This window comes from Cetorhinus maximus, chromosome 14 (genome assembly GCF_964194155.1).
Source record: "Cetorhinus maximus chromosome 14, sCetMax3.hap1.1, whole genome shotgun sequence".
NCBI classification, from domain to species: domain Eukaryota; kingdom Metazoa; phylum Chordata; class Chondrichthyes; order Lamniformes; family Cetorhinidae; genus Cetorhinus; species Cetorhinus maximus.
In genome coordinates this window covers 33828369-33844339 of record NC_135892.1, presented here as the reverse complement: position 1 = coordinate 33844339, position 15971 = coordinate 33828369, and the positions used below count along the sequence as shown (strand labels likewise).

Genomic DNA, 15971 nt, shown 5'->3' with positions numbered 1-15971 from the left:
GAAATTGTTTTCATGCTTCAAAATTATATCATTGAGTCCAGTTGCAATAACTGGAGCTCGCCTATTGTACTGGTGCTGAAACCGGATAGAACACAAACACTATGTGGACTATCGAAAAGTGAATGAGGTGACAAAAGAGGATTCATATCCCATACCATGGTTGGAAGATTGCATTGAGAAAGTGGGACAACCGAAATTTATCACAAAATTAACTTGCTAAAAGGATATTGGCAGGTACCGCTGTCAGAGAGAGCAAAGGAGATATCAGCTTTTGTAACGCCAAGTGGACTATATCAGGTTAAAGTCATGCCATTTGATATGAAGAATGCACCTGTGACATATCAAAGACTGACAAACAAAGTAATTGCAGGTCTAAGCAATTGTGCGGTTTATATTAATGATCTAGTCGTTTTCAGTCAGATGTGGGAGGAGCATTTGGAAGAATTATTTACTCGCCTACAAGAAACTAATTTGGTGATGAACTTGGCTAAAAGTGAATTTGCAAAAGCGTAAGTTACGTATCTAGGCCATACCATTGGGCATGGTAAGTTGGCTCCGAGAGATGCGAAAGTCAAGGCTACCATGGATTTCCCAGTGCCTACAACAAAACGAGAAGTTGAGAGATTTCTGGGCATGATTGGGTTTTACTGGAAATTTGTACCAAATTTTAGCCAAGTGGTTGCTCCACTGACAGAACTATTAAAAAAGAACAAGAAGTTTCAACGGACACTGGAGTGTCAGAAGTCATTCGATAGTTTAAAAACTGTACTAACTATGACACAAATTTCAGCAGCACCCAATTATGCCAAGCAATTCGAGTTGGCCATTGACGCAAGCAATATAAGCGTTAGGGCTGCACTATTATAAGAAGGTGACGCTGGAATTGAAAAGCCGTTAGAGCATTTTTCATGGAAGCTGAATGTACAACAGAGAAGGTATTCAATGATCGAAAAGAGACTTTGAGTTTGGTGTTAGCATCGCAGCATTTTGAAATTTATGTTGCAAAGAATTCATCCAAAACAATTGTTTATACAGACCATAATCCTTTGAAGTTTTTGGACAAATTTCAAGACAAAAGTGTAAGGCTTTTCAGATAGGGACTATTATTACAACCATTTAATCTACAGATTATACATATTGCTGGAAGAGAAAATCTGTTCGCAGATGTGTTATCAAGTGTCTGAAGCTTGGAGGAAATTGGGACATTTTTTAAAAAAAACCTAGACACTGAACTGGAGTGATTTCTGTTGATACCAAGGACTTGTGTGTGTGTGTGTATATATAGTTATATTAATGCATGGATCTGGGAATGCAATAGTGTAATACGTATAGGAGATAGTGAGAGATGGGTTATTAAAATGAATCCGTCTTTTAGAATTATGACGGTTCATTTTTTGATAGGGTAGAGGGTGTCACGAATCTATTAATGTATACAATGTTATTGGATATTATTTTTTTTTAAATAGAGGGTTAGTCCGTGGGTGTGTCTTAATTGGATTAAAGATAGCTAGTCTGGATGCTTTGATGTATAGCAGTTTTGAGATTTAAGAGAGGTAGAGTGCATTTGCATTTTTGTTGAATAGAGCATTCAAGAAGGGGAGTGAAATCTTGCACCTAGCTAGCAGAGGCCAAGCAATGTTTATATTACTAACAAAATTGGTACTATGAAAGGGGTTTTATTGTTAGAAGAGGTAGAGTTCAAAGGGGCTGGTGATAGTTATGATAGTAGTAATTTATAGCCATGTGTATATATTTAACTTGTGTAAATTAATAAATGTCTCATGTAGTTTGATATAAAACCTCTCAAGAACTGGTGGTCTGATTCCTGAATTTAGAGCTGCATCTCAAACATACCACTTAAAAATATAGGTCATGACAGTTGTTTAAAGTTTCCCTAGGGGATTTTTAAATAACTTAGCTTTACCAACTGCTGGGTCATAACATAGTTTTATTTCAATAGAATAGTTTGCAAATTGTGATTCTTGTACTGCAGATTAATAACAAACACAGAGCACTGGGCATAACCTTTCCATATTACTCTCCAGATAAAACCATTTCAATTCATTTTGGAATAAGATATGATAATAAAGAAAAAACTGCTTTTCATTTACCCAAACACTGCTAAGTGCCATGTGGTTGTCAACTGCTCACAAATTCCCACAGCATTCTATTTCCACCAACTGTGTCTTTCTGGTCAAGCAGCTCGGAGACTGCAATCTCTCAGGGACTAACTCATTCAGCGATGTGGGGAGAGAACTTTTTCCCCTCCCTAGGCATTAGATCAAGCCTGATGAAATGTAGCGAGAGGGGAATCTCTTTCCTGAGAATTTCAGTAAAATTGGGAATTGATCTCTGGTCTCCTACTATGAAATCCAACAATCCTTTATCACAGCGACCAACCTCTCCAATGCTAGTTATATCCCTTTTTCAAAGTGAATTATGAACATGGGAACATAAGTCATTCAGCCCCTCAAACCTTTTCCACCATTCAATTAGATCATGGCTGATCTATCTTTCCACTCCATTTACCTACCTGGGTTCCATACTCTCTAACAACTTTACCTCACAAATTTAAAATTTATGGATCAGTTGATCTCGACACTGCATTCTTGTTCCATTTTTGCTCAACTGCATCCCAAAAGAGAGCATCAAGACTTTATCTTTAATTTGGTATCCACATACTTCTCAATAGCTTAATAAATTGTGTGCACTCATTTACTCAAAGGGTTTCAAAGATTAAAACTAAAATATGTGCTGTCTGAAATTTTCATGCTCCTGAACTCTTGAAACTTCTCTGGCAATGAATTGTTTATATTCAAAAATCAAATTAACATGGGAATTTCCCAGCAACCCCCCCCTCCCCCACTTCTCGTTTTGGAAACATTCAACTAATTTAAGCAGTATGCAGTGCATGGAATGGACTGTGGAAGCTCCTGTTGGAGCAGGTGCAGATTCTGCAACATGTTAGCACTTTACCTCTGGGCTCTTGCGATTCTGTAGAATCCGCTTGTCCGATTCCTTGTTAGCAAAGTACCTGGTACATCCTCGGCTCAGATACTACAGTGAAGAGATGAATTTAGCACAAGAGAGAAGTTTTATCACAGTAAGCGAACAGCACAACAAAACACTTTCATCCACTATAATACTTACAAGGAGGAGGGGAGGAAGAGGAAATCCAGTTGATCTGTCCAATCACCATTAGGCTAAGCTTTAATGGTACCATCACATTTTTTTAAAAATCATTTATTCATTAACAAAAGCCTTTGTCATCCTATGTTAACCTCACAGTTTAATTTGTGATCAGTTTAGATTGTGCCACAAAGTTGTCAACATTCCTCCTTTCAGTGCCTGCTGACTCAACAATCCACAGCATCCCTGTTCCAATGAGGCTGAGCAGGTATTCCTGGATTGTAAAATGGTGTATTGCTTACAGAATTATATTCACCACATCAATAGTGGTGAATTCCACATCTGAAAGGGGAGGAAGGGGGAGAGGGGACACAAAAATTTAAGATGACCACAAAAAGAATTAGCGGTTTTAAGAAGTGTTTACCCAGCAGGCAGAATTCTCTGCCACAAACTATTATTGCAGCTGAATCCCTTTAAATAGAAATTAGATGCATGCTTTAGACTGTATATTTGTGAATACAGGTAACAAGGAGAATGGGATTGGACTCCCTAGCATCTTTGAGTTGCCAAATCTCTAGCTGACATTTTTTTCCATTTCAAATTCAGAAACCCTTGAAACTCGAGCCTGCTTTTCCCTACAGCTGCTGCTGCTGATGACAGCAAGAATGCCCCGAGTGGAGAAAATAAAAATCACCTTGCTAGCTAAGGCAGGCGGGGGGATTTGTTAAAAAATAGTTATAAGGATTAATTCTTTCAAATGTTGTTTGTACACTTGAATCACTCCACGAACCCCGGCTGAAAATTTAGGCAGGATTTTGTAGAATCATCAAACATACATAGCAGAGGAACACTGTTCCTTGCTGATGAAATTCATGTCTTGTGTTTCTGTCCAAAGATGAAAGAATCCAATCCCACTCTTCTGTTCACTCCCAATATTCTTTAATATACTTTTTAAAGCATGCATCTAATTCCTTATTTAAAAGAATTCAAATCCAACAGTGGTTTGTGGCAGAGAGCCCTGTCTTCTGTGCAATTTTATTTTTTAATCCTCTAATTATTTTTGTAATCATCTTAAATTTTTGTGCCCCCTTCTTCCCCCCTTTTCAGATGTGAAATTGCCTCAAAGTGGTTCCGGTTGAAAGGCCATCATTAATTACATTGCAACCTCATCAATTCAAGACAATTTTTCAAGTACAGCAGAGTATCCTATAAGTACAATTTCGACAAATGGAGACAACATTTTAACATCTGGAGAACTGCATCAAGAGAACTCTGATCTCTTTAAGAGTTCTTCTTAAACTCGCAATGTGCCAAAAATACCATGAAAAGCCTTTCTTATCCTGACCAAAAAAATTAAACTACAACCAATCCAAAAAGGTTTCTATACTTGCTCTCATCATCTTGGTGTAGGTTGGGCTTTTTAAAATTTGTTCTTATGAAGGATATTGAGAATCTAAATTTGGTCAGGTTCAGTGCAAGCTACACTAAACACTATAAAAATGCTGCTTTCATGAAGTGTGACAATGGACGCTATAATGTACAACAGAATATATACTTGCGAATTTATTTTCTTGAAGCTCCAATAAACTGTTGAAGAAAAATGGGAATAAACTGGTGTCTTCCCCATAAACATCCATGCTAAATCTAAAGAGACATAGTTGCGTACACTTCACACAGGATGATTTATGAATAAAGGACTGTCCATTATATAAGTTAGAGTTTCCCTGCACACTGAAGATTCTCTGTCACTCCTAGCTATCTTCTGACAATATCAGTTTCATCTGCAGGTGAACGAGGGCCAAAATAAGAAACCCAAAGATATGGAAGTCCTTTAACATCAAGAAATACTGCTGAATTGTGCACACAGATAGCACACTTACCCTTTATTGCACAAGATGAACACTTGTAAAATAATTAAGCATCATATCCAATTAAGATTATTCACATGTAAGTCCGTAACCCAATGAATACTGTAAAGGTACATATGCAACAATATAGAAAATGAATACATAATAGAAAATATGGCACTTATGCACAGAAAGTTGCTTTGACACTTTCAGTCTTAGAGGCAGTCTCAAAGTATCATTGGACACTTAGCAATTCATTATCTCTCTGAAATGAGAGAGCACATCCCACTACCGCCCCCTCCCCCACAATCTACCCCAGAACCTGGAGGGAGCACCCTCCCCCCCCAGCTTCCAGGATAGAATGAGGCCCTGCCCACCCAGCCAGTCCCTGGATGGAGTAAGGCCTCACTCCCCTTTCGCCTTATCATGGGGTAGAACATTAATGTAAGTGACACACAATGTGTTTCCAAAGTGACAAATGATTTTCATTATTCAAAGGGTTACAACATTTACTGTATAAACGTTTGTATCTACTGTTACCTGCATTATTCAGCTACAGTTATGAAGAGTACCTACAAAAAGGCCCAGGCCTAACCTGTCTTTGCTGCTTGTCAGTGTTACATCTGCATCAAAACAGGCTAGGCTTTAAGAGACCAAGCTTGTAGCAATACCTACTGCGGGTCCTGTGACGGTAGGTAGAATCTGCAAGAATTAGGCAAATAGAATTCACTTTGATCTCTGTAGTCCACATGGTGAGTGGTTGCCACACTATTCCAAGGAGACATCAATGAAGACAGACAGTAGAAGGTTTGCCGCCAAACACCACTTAAGAGCAAACGAAGTTTGGGTCTTGAGCAAGAAAAGGCAGCACCTTCCATGTTAAAGGAAATCAAACTGGTGATACTCTGAACTGAAGTGTTTACTTGGTGAATGGCTACACTCTTGTGTCTTCTAGAAACAGCTGAGCAGGGGGCTCTGGCCCAATGATCTTTTTGACCTTCACCCTGAACAATTCCACAACATGAAAAGCAGAAAAAAATATCGAAAATCCAAAACCAAAAGAGGAAAATAGCTGGGAATGTACATCAGGATGATTGGCACCTTCAGGAGAAAGTTAACATTTTAGGTGGGACTTTGTATCTCTTCCAGCATTTATTGGCTTTAATTTTACAAGTTCCTTAAAGTTTGGAACATAAATATAGCCAGCTCTTTACCCATTATAACAGTTGTAACTAAGTGAATACAACATGCCAACCTATAATGGGTGGGATTAACAGATTAAGTCAGATTTTTTTAACCTTTAAGAAATAGAGTTAACTCTTCTGAAATAGATCAAGTATCTCCAACAATGTGAAAAACAGGATTGTTTGTTGTATCAATGATTTTTCAAATCAGGGCATCAAACTTAAGATCTTTCCCAATTCTGAGAGTTTGGAACAGCTACAGTATTAACAAAACAGCCAGCATGTGAGAAGCACAAAGAATAAACCATTCCTTCGCTACACTCATGGGGAATTGCTCAGCTTCTGAATCAGTTACAATTAAAACTGCTGCTGCATAAGGGACTCGGTTTTCCTGAACCCATCCCAACATTGCCCTCTAGTGCTAATCTTTCTCGTTACCTTTTTCTTAAGGAAATCACATTTCAGTTCACAGTATCGCAGTTCACCCAGCACCAACACAATGATTCTTTTGGCAGGGGTCGGGGGTGAGGGGAGAGGTGGGGAGAAGGTTGAAGGCAAAAGCTTTATTTTTCTGCTTTTAACTCACAACTTTTAATTGACAATTATAGATCACGTGTAGCGTGTGTAACCCAAACGCCATGCCTTACCCTTACCATAGCAATTCTTAGGGCAATAAAGACATTCATGAAACCTGTACATTTGTTGTTACAATCTACATTATAGAATTGGAACACTTCAAAAGCTGAGATGGCCTCTCCATAAAACATAATTTTGGAGTTAAACAAGAAATTACTGTCAGGATACCTACACAGCAAAATACTGTAATCAAATTTCCAAAATATTTGGTGGTCCTCCAATCACTCTACTTACATAAAGGGACAACATAATTGTAGTGTAAACACTTGCAGTGTAAAATACTTATCCCTGCATGCCTCGATTCTTTAAAAATACCAAGCAAGATATACAGCTCTAAACAACACTCTCCTGAAGCCTACCTTGTGTTGATCACTCATCATGCCCGAGCTTCGGGGAGTTTGTTTTTGGGATAAATGTAATGGTGTTTGATAATATTCCAATGAAGTATTTTGGGACATTGCACTGCTTCAAAAGCACTATATAAATGCAGTTGATGTTAGCTAGCAAACATGCCAATCAATGGCTGGGGAGCAGGAAGGGGGAGGGGGCCGCCTTTTTGCTTTTGTTTTAAGCTTACACCTGTTCAATTTTATGCTAAGAGTAAAGCAGGGACTGAGTTGAATCAATAAATGTCTCCTGGTCAGCACTATGCATTAACCACTTGGCAGCCAGTAGATATTCTCTGCAAGGACTTCCATGAAGTGTTGGTTAGTGTGGGTCAAAGGGACAAGCCTTCAAATGATGATAGATTTGAGCCACCCATCTCTGGTCCCCATTATAATCCAAAGTGACTGGTAAAGCTAAATACGTTACAGTGACAATCTTTCCCCAGTAACATCTTGCCCTGTAAGAGACCTTTAAGATGTCAATCACATTCATGTATAAAACTCTGGATGTTGCTGACATTTAAGGGTACTGATCTGCAGCCTTTTCAGACAAGTGTTCCATGTTCCATAAGTAGCAGTGTAATAATTTAGTTATGTGTCCAGATGGCAACCTTGATCTAGTGGAATTAATTCCTTAAAATAATGTGGTGAAAAATAACATCCCAAACAACATAAAAAACCTACCCTAGACTCAAATTTAAGAAATTCCCCCCTTTTAAATTTTTGCTGTGGTACCATTCTGTTTTGGCAAGGAGTGCACGTTGTACAATAATTAAATTGATCATGAACTGCTCATTTCCCACTTCTGAATCAATCCTACATCTCTCCAACCCACATCCCCCCAAACAGCAAAGAGTCTAAATCAAGTTGCCACCACTCCTTCCTTTCAGCCCCTGGAATCTATATGGAGAGTAGCACCCAATGAATCAAAATAAAGACAGCAGTGAGTACTAAAGATCACATTAGAGAGCTTGTCGTATTTCAGTACCAAGGAGGAGATAAGGGTATAGGTTCGAGCAGTTCTGAACCCAGCATCAATGCCTGAAATTATCAGCCATCCGAAAAGTGAAGGAGCAGACACCCTGCAGGATCCCTCACACATAAATATAGAGAGTGCGAGGGAGGGAGGAGGGCGGGCGGGCTGGCACGAGGGAGGGAGGGGGGTGGGCGGGCGAGAGGGAGGGAAGGGGGCGGGCGCGAGGGAGGGAGGGGGGCGGGTGCGAGGGAGGGAGGGGGGCGGGCGCGAGGGAGGGAGGGGGCGGGCGCGAGGGAGGGAGGGGGCGGGCGCGAGGGAGGGAGGGGGCGGGCGCGAGGGAGGGAGGGGGCGGGCGCGAGGGAGGGAGGGGGCGGGCGCGAGGGAGGGAGGGGGCGGGCGCGAGGGAGGGAGGGGGCGGGCGCGAGGGAGGGAGGGGTGGGCGAGCGCGAGGGAGGGAGGGAGGGGGCGGGCGCGAGGGAGGGAGGGAGGGGGCGGGCGCGAGGGAGGGAGGGAGGGGGCGGGTGCGAGGGAGGGAGGGAGGGGGCGGGCGCGAGGGAGGAGGGAGGGGGCGGGCGCGAGGGAGGGAGGGGTGGGCGCGAGGGAGGGAGGGGGCGGGCGCGAGGGAGGGAGGGGGCGGGCGCGAGGGAGGGAGGGGTGGGCGAGCGCGAGGGAGGGAGGGAGGGGGCGGGCGCGAGGGAGGGAGGGAGGGGGCGGGCGCGAGGGAGGGAGGGAGGGGGCGGGTGCGAGGGAGGGAGGGAGGGGGCGGGCGCGAGGGAGGAGGGAGGGGGCGGGCGCGAGGGAGGGAGGGGTGGGCGCGAGGGAGGGAGGGGGCGGGCGCGAGGGAGGGAGGGGTGGGCGAGCGCGAGGGAGGGAGGGAGGGGGCGGGCGCGAGGGAGGGAGGGAGGGGGCGGGCGCGAGGGAGGGAGGGAGGGGGCGGGTGCGAGGGAGGGAGGGAGGGGGCGGGCGCGAGGGAGGGGGCGGGCGCGAGGGAGGGAGGGAGGGGGCGGGCGCGAGGGAGGGAGGGGGAGGGGGGCAGGCGGGCGTGAGGGAGGGAGGGGGCGGGCGCGAGGGAGGGAGGGAAGGAGCGAGTGGGAGGGAGGGAGGGAGGGGGTGGGCGCGAGGGAGGGAGGGAGGGGGCGGGCGCGAGGGAGGGAGGGAGGGGGCGGGCGCGAGGGAGGGAGGGGTGGGTGGGCGGGCGCGAGAGAGGGAGGGGTGGGCGGGCGCAAGGGAGGGAGGGAAGGGTGGGCGGGCGGGCGTGAGGGAGAGAGGGAGGGGGCGGGCAGGCGCGAGGGAGGGGGCGCGAAAACGAGAGAACCTGCGAGAACGGAAATACAAGAGAGGGGGAGCAAACGAACACGAGAGAGAGAGAACACGAGTGAGAAAGAGAGAGAGAACACGAGTGAGAAAAAAAGAGAGAACATGAGTGAGAAAGAGAGAGAGAGAGAACACGAATGAGAAAGAGAGAGAGAACACGGGTGAGAGAGAGAGAGAGAGAGAACACGAATGAGAAAGAGAGAGAGAACACGAGTGAGAGAGAGAACACGAGTGAGTAAGAGAGAACACGAGTGAGTGAGAGAGAGAACACGATTGAGAAAGAGAGAGAACACGAGTGAGAGAGAGAGAGAGAGAGAGAGAGAGAGAGAGAGAGAGAACACGAATGAGAAAGAGAGAGAGAACACGAGTGAGAGAGAGAACATGAGTGAGTGAGAGAGAACACGAGTGAGAGAGAGAGAGAGAGAGAGAGAGAACACGGGTGAGAGAGAGAGAACACGAATGAGAGAGAGAAAACACGGGTGAGAGAGAGAAAACACGGGTGAGAGAGAGAGAGAGAGAGAGAGAACACGAATGAGAAAGAGAGAGAGAACACGGGTGAGAGAGAGAGAGAGAACACGAATGAGAGAGAGAGAGAGAGAACACGGGTGAGAGAGAGAGAGAGAGAGAGAGAGAGAGAGAGAGAGAGAGAGAGTACACGAATGAGAGAGAGAACACGAATGAGAGAGAGAACACGGGTGAGAGAGAGAGAACACGAGTGAGAGAAAGAACACGAGTGAGTGAGGGAGAACACGAGTGAGAGAGAGAGAACACGAGTGAGAGAGAGAGAACACGAGAGAGAGAGAGAGAGAGAGAGAGAACACGAATGAGAAAGAGAGAGAGAACACGGGTGAGAGAGAGAGAGAGAACATGAATGAGAGAGAAAGAGAGAACACGCGTGAGAGAGAGAAAGAGAGAGAACACGAATGAGAGAGAGAACACGAGTGAGAGAGAGAGAGAGAACACGAGTGAGAGAGAGAGAACACCAATGAGAGAGAGAGAGAGAACACGGGTGAGAGAGAGAGAGAGAGAGAGAGAGAGAACACGAATGAGAGAGAGAACACGAATGAGAGAGAGAACACGAATGAGAGAGAGAACACGGGTGAGAGAGAGAGAACACGGGTGAGAGAGAGAGAACACGGGTGAGAGAGAGAACACGGGTGAGAGAGAGAGAGAGAGAGAACACGAGTGAGAGAGAGAAAGAAAACGAGTGAGTGAGGGAGAACACGAGTGAGAGAGAGAACACGAGTGAGAGAGAGAAAGAACATGAGTGAGTGAGAGAGAGAACACGAGTGAGAGAGAGAGAGAGAGAGAGAACACGGGTGAGAGAGAGAGAGAACACGAGTGAGAGAACACGGGTGAGAGAGAGAGAACACAGGTGAGAGAGAGAACACGAGTGAGAGAGAGAACACGAGTGAGAGAGAGAGAGAACACGGGTGAGAGAGAGAGAACACGAGTGAGAGAGAACACGAGTGAGAGAGAGAAAGAACACGAGAGAGAGAGAACACGAGTGAGAGAGAGAACACGGGTGAGAGAGAGAACACGAGTGAGAGAGAGAGAGAACACGGGTGAGAGAGAGAGAACACGAGTGAGAGAGAGAACACGAGAGAGAGAGAGAACACGAGTGAGAGAGAACACGAGTGAGAGAGAGAGAGAACACGGGTGAGAGAGAGAGAGAACACGAGTGAGAGAGAGAGAGAACACGAGTGAGAGAGAGAGAGAACACGAGTGAGAGAGAGAGAGAACACGAGTGAGAGAGAGAGAGAACACGGGTGAGAGAGAGAGAGAACACGGGTGAGAGAGAGAACACGGGTGAGAGAGAGAACACGAGAGAGAGAGAACACGAGTGAGAGAGAGAACGCGAGTGAGAGAGAGAGAGACAGAGAGAACACGAGTGAGAGAGAGAGAGAGAACACGAGTGAGAGAGAGAGAACACGGGTGAGAGAGAGAGAACACGAGTGAGAGAGAGAACACGAGTGAGAGAGAGAACACGAGTGAGAGAGAGACCACGAGTGAGAGAGAGACAGAGAGAACACGAGTGAGAGAGAGAGAGAGAACACGGGTGAGAGAGAACACGAGTGAGAGAGAGAAAGAACACGAGAGAGAGAGAACACGAGTGAGAGAGAGAGAGAGAACACGAGTGAGAGAACACGAGTGAGAGAGAGAGAGAGAACACGAGTGAGAGAGAGAAAGAACACGAGTGAGAGAGAACACGAGTGAGAGAGAGAAAGAACACGAGAGAGAGAGAGAACATGAGTGAGAGAGAGAACACGGGTGAGAGAGAGAGAACACGAGTGAGAGAGAGAGAACACGAGTGAGAGAGAGAACACGGGTGAGAGAGAGAACATGGGTGAGAGAGAGAGAACATGGGTGAGAGAGAGAGAGAGAACACGAGTGAGAGAGAGAACACGGGTGAGAGAGAGAACATGGGTGAGAGAGAACACGGGTGAGAGAGAAAGAGAGAGAGAACACGAGTGAGAGAGAGAACATGGGTGAGAGAGAACACGAGTGAGAGAGAGAACACGGGTGAGAGAGAGAGAGAACACGGGTGAGAGAGAGAACACGAATGAGAGAGAGAGAGAGCACGGGTGAGAGAGAGAGAGAACACGGGTGAGAGAGAGAGAGAACACGAATGAGAGAGAGAGAGAGAACACGAATGAGAGAGACACGAATGAGAGAGAGAGAGAACACGGGTGAGAGAGAGAGAACACGAGAGAGAACACGAATGAGAGAGAGAGAACACGAATGAGAGAGAGAGAACACGAATGAGAGAGAGAGAGAGAACACGAATGAGAGAGAGAGAGAGAACACGAATGAGAGAGAGAGAACACGAATGAGAGAGAGAGAGAACACGGGTGAGAGAGAGAGAACACGAGAGAGAGAGAGAGAACACACGGGTGAGAGAGAGAGAACACGGGTGAGAGAGAGAGAGAACACGGGTGAGAGAGAGAACATGAGTGAGAGAGAGAACGAGAGGGAGGTTGAGGACGCGAACCAGAGGGAGTGAGTGAATGAGCATGAGAGAGAGAGAGAGAGAGAGAGAGAATGAGAGAAAAAGAAAATGAGAGAGACAGACAGACAGAGAGGAGATAGAGAGAGAGAGAGAGAGGGAGAGGGAGAGGGAGAGAAAGATAATTCCAGAATTTGATTTGAAGTCTTATGGCATAGAACTCACCCGGAAATTATCAGGGGAGGTCAAGTGAAACTTTTGCCTAATCTCTTCAGGAGCACCTGCGCACAGCCTATAAAAGATATGGTAATTTCTTTCTTCTGTGCTCTGTGTACAGATTCGTGACTTTTCCAACAGGTAATGAGATACAAAACCTCCAACGACAGCATTCTGCATGGGGGAAGGAAAAAAAAGAGACATTTTGGGAACTGGAGTGCCATGTCACAACTAGAAACATTTTAAAAAATTCTTTAAGGTACCTTGTCATTGAAATGGATCTCTACAAATTTTCCAAATCGACTACTATTGTTATTTCGTACAGTTTTGGCATTTCCAAAGGCCTCAAGTAAGGGGTTAGCTGTTTTGGAAATAAATGATGAAAATAAATCTTATCCAGTCTGTAGGGTTGAAGTGTGGTGTAGCACAGAAAAGCATTCAGCCCATGCTGATATTATAACATGCGAGATGAATAAAAACAAACCTCTAGACAACATGTTTCATTGTTGTAGAATAATCAGTTTCATAGTAAATTAATTTTTTTAAATATGGAAGATATGCCTAGAATGCCTGTGCGCCTAAGAAAATAATGCAATGAAAAGTCTTCCTGGATGAACACAATTAATCAAGTCTTGCAAATTTTGACCTGGGTGTGACCAGTTTTGTGGGCAGGGCCAGAGTTACACAAATGGAATCTTGGAGCAGCGTAATATATCACAAGTGTTCTTGGGTGTAACTCACTTACATTTAAAATTCCCCAATTTTTTTAATGCTGGGTGAGCCAATTTCGCTCAGAATGCACTGATGTCACTGGCATAAACAAACAGGACAATTTACTCCAAGTATTTGATCTCCAGCCAATCTGACAACCTGCTTTCTCGTTACAAGTATACAGGTCTTTTTTATTTTTCAATAGTGTGTGCGGAAGTTAACATTTCATAGAAATTGTGTACCTTCTACAATCCTTTCATCAATGTCTTGACCGGTTCCATATGATTCGGTTAAGTACCTATAGAATGGAACCAGGAAGAGAGTAAATTTCTGCCTCCCTGTAAAATCTGAAAAAGCGATATATAGAAAAAGAGGCAGGTAGCTCCCGTAAGCATACTGCAAACCCCACATAGTCTGAACACAACAGGCAAGATTCCAAAGAGTTAAAAGGTAATGGGAGGGGCCCAAAGAGGGGTGGGTGGGGTGGGCAGGGGGGGGGAGAAACAGGATCCCTGGGATGGGGGGGCGGGGGTGGGAGGAGAGGAAGAGAGGGGCCCAGAGGGGGGAAAAGGGCCCACAAGCATAGGGGGGGCAATCAGGGGCCTGGGGAGAGGGGAAAAAAAAGAGAGGGAGAGGAGAGGGGAGGGGGTAAGAGGGGGGCCAGAGGCAAGCAGGGAGAAAGGGGATGAGTGAAATCATTCAGTAAAATCTGTTATAAAATTTGTACTTACCGAAGAACAAACTTGGTATTTTCTGTTTTACCAGCACCAGATTCCCCTGATACAATGATGGACTGGCTTAATTTATGCACCTTCATATCACGGTAGGCTTTATCAGCTAAGAGTTGGGGTCAAAGAGGGAGTTAAATACATGTAAAGACAGTATTTAGAGAAATCAGAGACCACTTTCTAAGATATAACTTTTCACCAGTGCAACACCACAATGATAATTCATCACAAAGGATGTTAATTGGCATTGGAATTGCCAAAGTATGCAATTCAATATCAAACTTTGATTAATTACTTTTACTTCTTAACTAACGGAAGTAAGTATTCAGAATTGTGCAAGGTTCATTGGAAGAAAAGTTAGCTCCTTTCAGAATTCTCATTTTAAAGGCTAATTTAAAAACAATCATTTTTTGGCAAAATAGCCATACTGTAATACAACTTGTTCCCTTTTAACTGCAGCAAAGAAGCTCAGTTCTCCAAACCTTCTGATAAGTTGATGCTACCTGCAATAAAATATTGAGAATTATTTTGGTCATGGACTTCATTTGGTGGAATTCCCAAAATTACAACTCAATGGATCTAACTGCACATTCGCCCACCATAATACTGGGATAGGTGCAAAGGCAAAACCACTGTCACCGATGGTGCATTTACAGTACAACTGCAGCAAGTGTTTGACTATCCTTCTAGAGTAAAAGCACTACACTCGAGTTTTTTAAGACTTTGCAAGTTAAGCACTATAGAATTATCCTGGTCAGTTCAACATTCAAGGTAAAAAAAAATGTGATATTGTTAATCATTAATATGAGTGCACTTCCAGTCTCAAAGCAGTATGTGAAATAGCTAGTGTTAATTTAACTGTGTTTGGACAGATAGTGCAGTGATTGACACATTATGTTTCACGGATATTTAAGTAATTATTTTTAAAAGGGTGACATTTATACAACACTGAGGCACCAGCATGCACCCCCCGCCTTCCCCCATCAGATCACCAACTTGTGATTCCTACGGTTTAAGCTCTTGCATCATTAGGGGAGGGACTAAATGGAGAGAAAGGGTTCAACAACATAATTTTCAAAGTGAGAAAAGAAAAACCAGGGGAAAAGTTTTCACATATAACCTTTCAATTGTAAGACATAAGACACTAAGCTGAGGCTTCCTATTCCTTTATCCATACACAGAATTTAGCTTGTGAGGGCTGGAAAGTGTACGAACCATAGAAAAGGTACGGCACAGAAAGAGGCCATTCAGCCCATCATGTCTGCACCAGCTGAAAAAGAAAAATTTTTTAAAAAACTAGCCACCCATTCTATTCCTGCCTTCCAGTATCTGGTCTGTAGCCTTGCAGGTTACAGCACTTCAGGTGCTGATCAAGGCACCTTTTAAAAGAGTTGAGGGTTTCTGCCTCCACCACCAAACCAGGCAGTGAATTCCAGACACTCACCACCCTCTAGATGAAGAAGTTTTTTCTCATGTCCCCTCTAATCCTCCTACCAATCACCTTAAATCTATGGTCCCCGGTAATTGGCCTCTCTGCTAGGGAAAACAGGTCTTTCCTGTCTACCCCATTATCTCGGTCCCTCATAATTTTGTACACCTCAATTAGGTCACCCCTCAGCCTCCTCTGCTCTGAGGAAAACAACCCTAGCCTATCCAATCTTTCCTCATAGCTGCAATTTTCAAGCCCTGGCAAAATTCTTGTAAATCTCCTCTGTACTCTCTCCAGAGCAAAATTCCTGTAATCTGGTGACCAGAACTGTACACAAAATTCCAGCTGTGGCCTAACCAATGTTTTATACAGATCCAGCATTATATCCCTGCATTTGTATTCTGTGCCTCGTCCAATGAAGAAAAGCATTCCATATACTTTCTTTACCACCTTATCCACCTTCAGGGG

The 15971-nt window shown here is 44.4% G+C and overlaps 1 protein-coding gene across 6 annotated transcripts in view; it reads right to left on the bottom strand.

Moving 5' to 3' along the window:
* Positions 1-15971, bottom strand: part of myo6a (myosin VIa) — a 261840-nt gene that overhangs the window by 98861 nt on the left and 147008 nt on the right. For all 6 annotated transcript variants that reach the window (XR_013578664.1, XM_078556763.1, XM_078556762.1 and 3 more), the window contains exons 6-10: positions 14078-14183; positions 13589-13644; positions 12899-12996; positions 12645-12809; positions 2977-3057 (exon numbers count right to left, since the gene is read on the bottom strand). Coding sequence is in view for 5 of the 6 variants with exons in the window: in XM_078556763.1 (XP_078412889.1) it covers positions 2977-3057; positions 12645-12809; positions 12899-12996; positions 13589-13644; positions 14078-14183 (506 nt within the window). In the remaining variant the exon portion in view is untranslated. The remainder of the gene's footprint in view (positions 1-2976; positions 3058-12644; positions 12810-12898; positions 12997-13588; positions 13645-14077; positions 14184-15971) is intronic.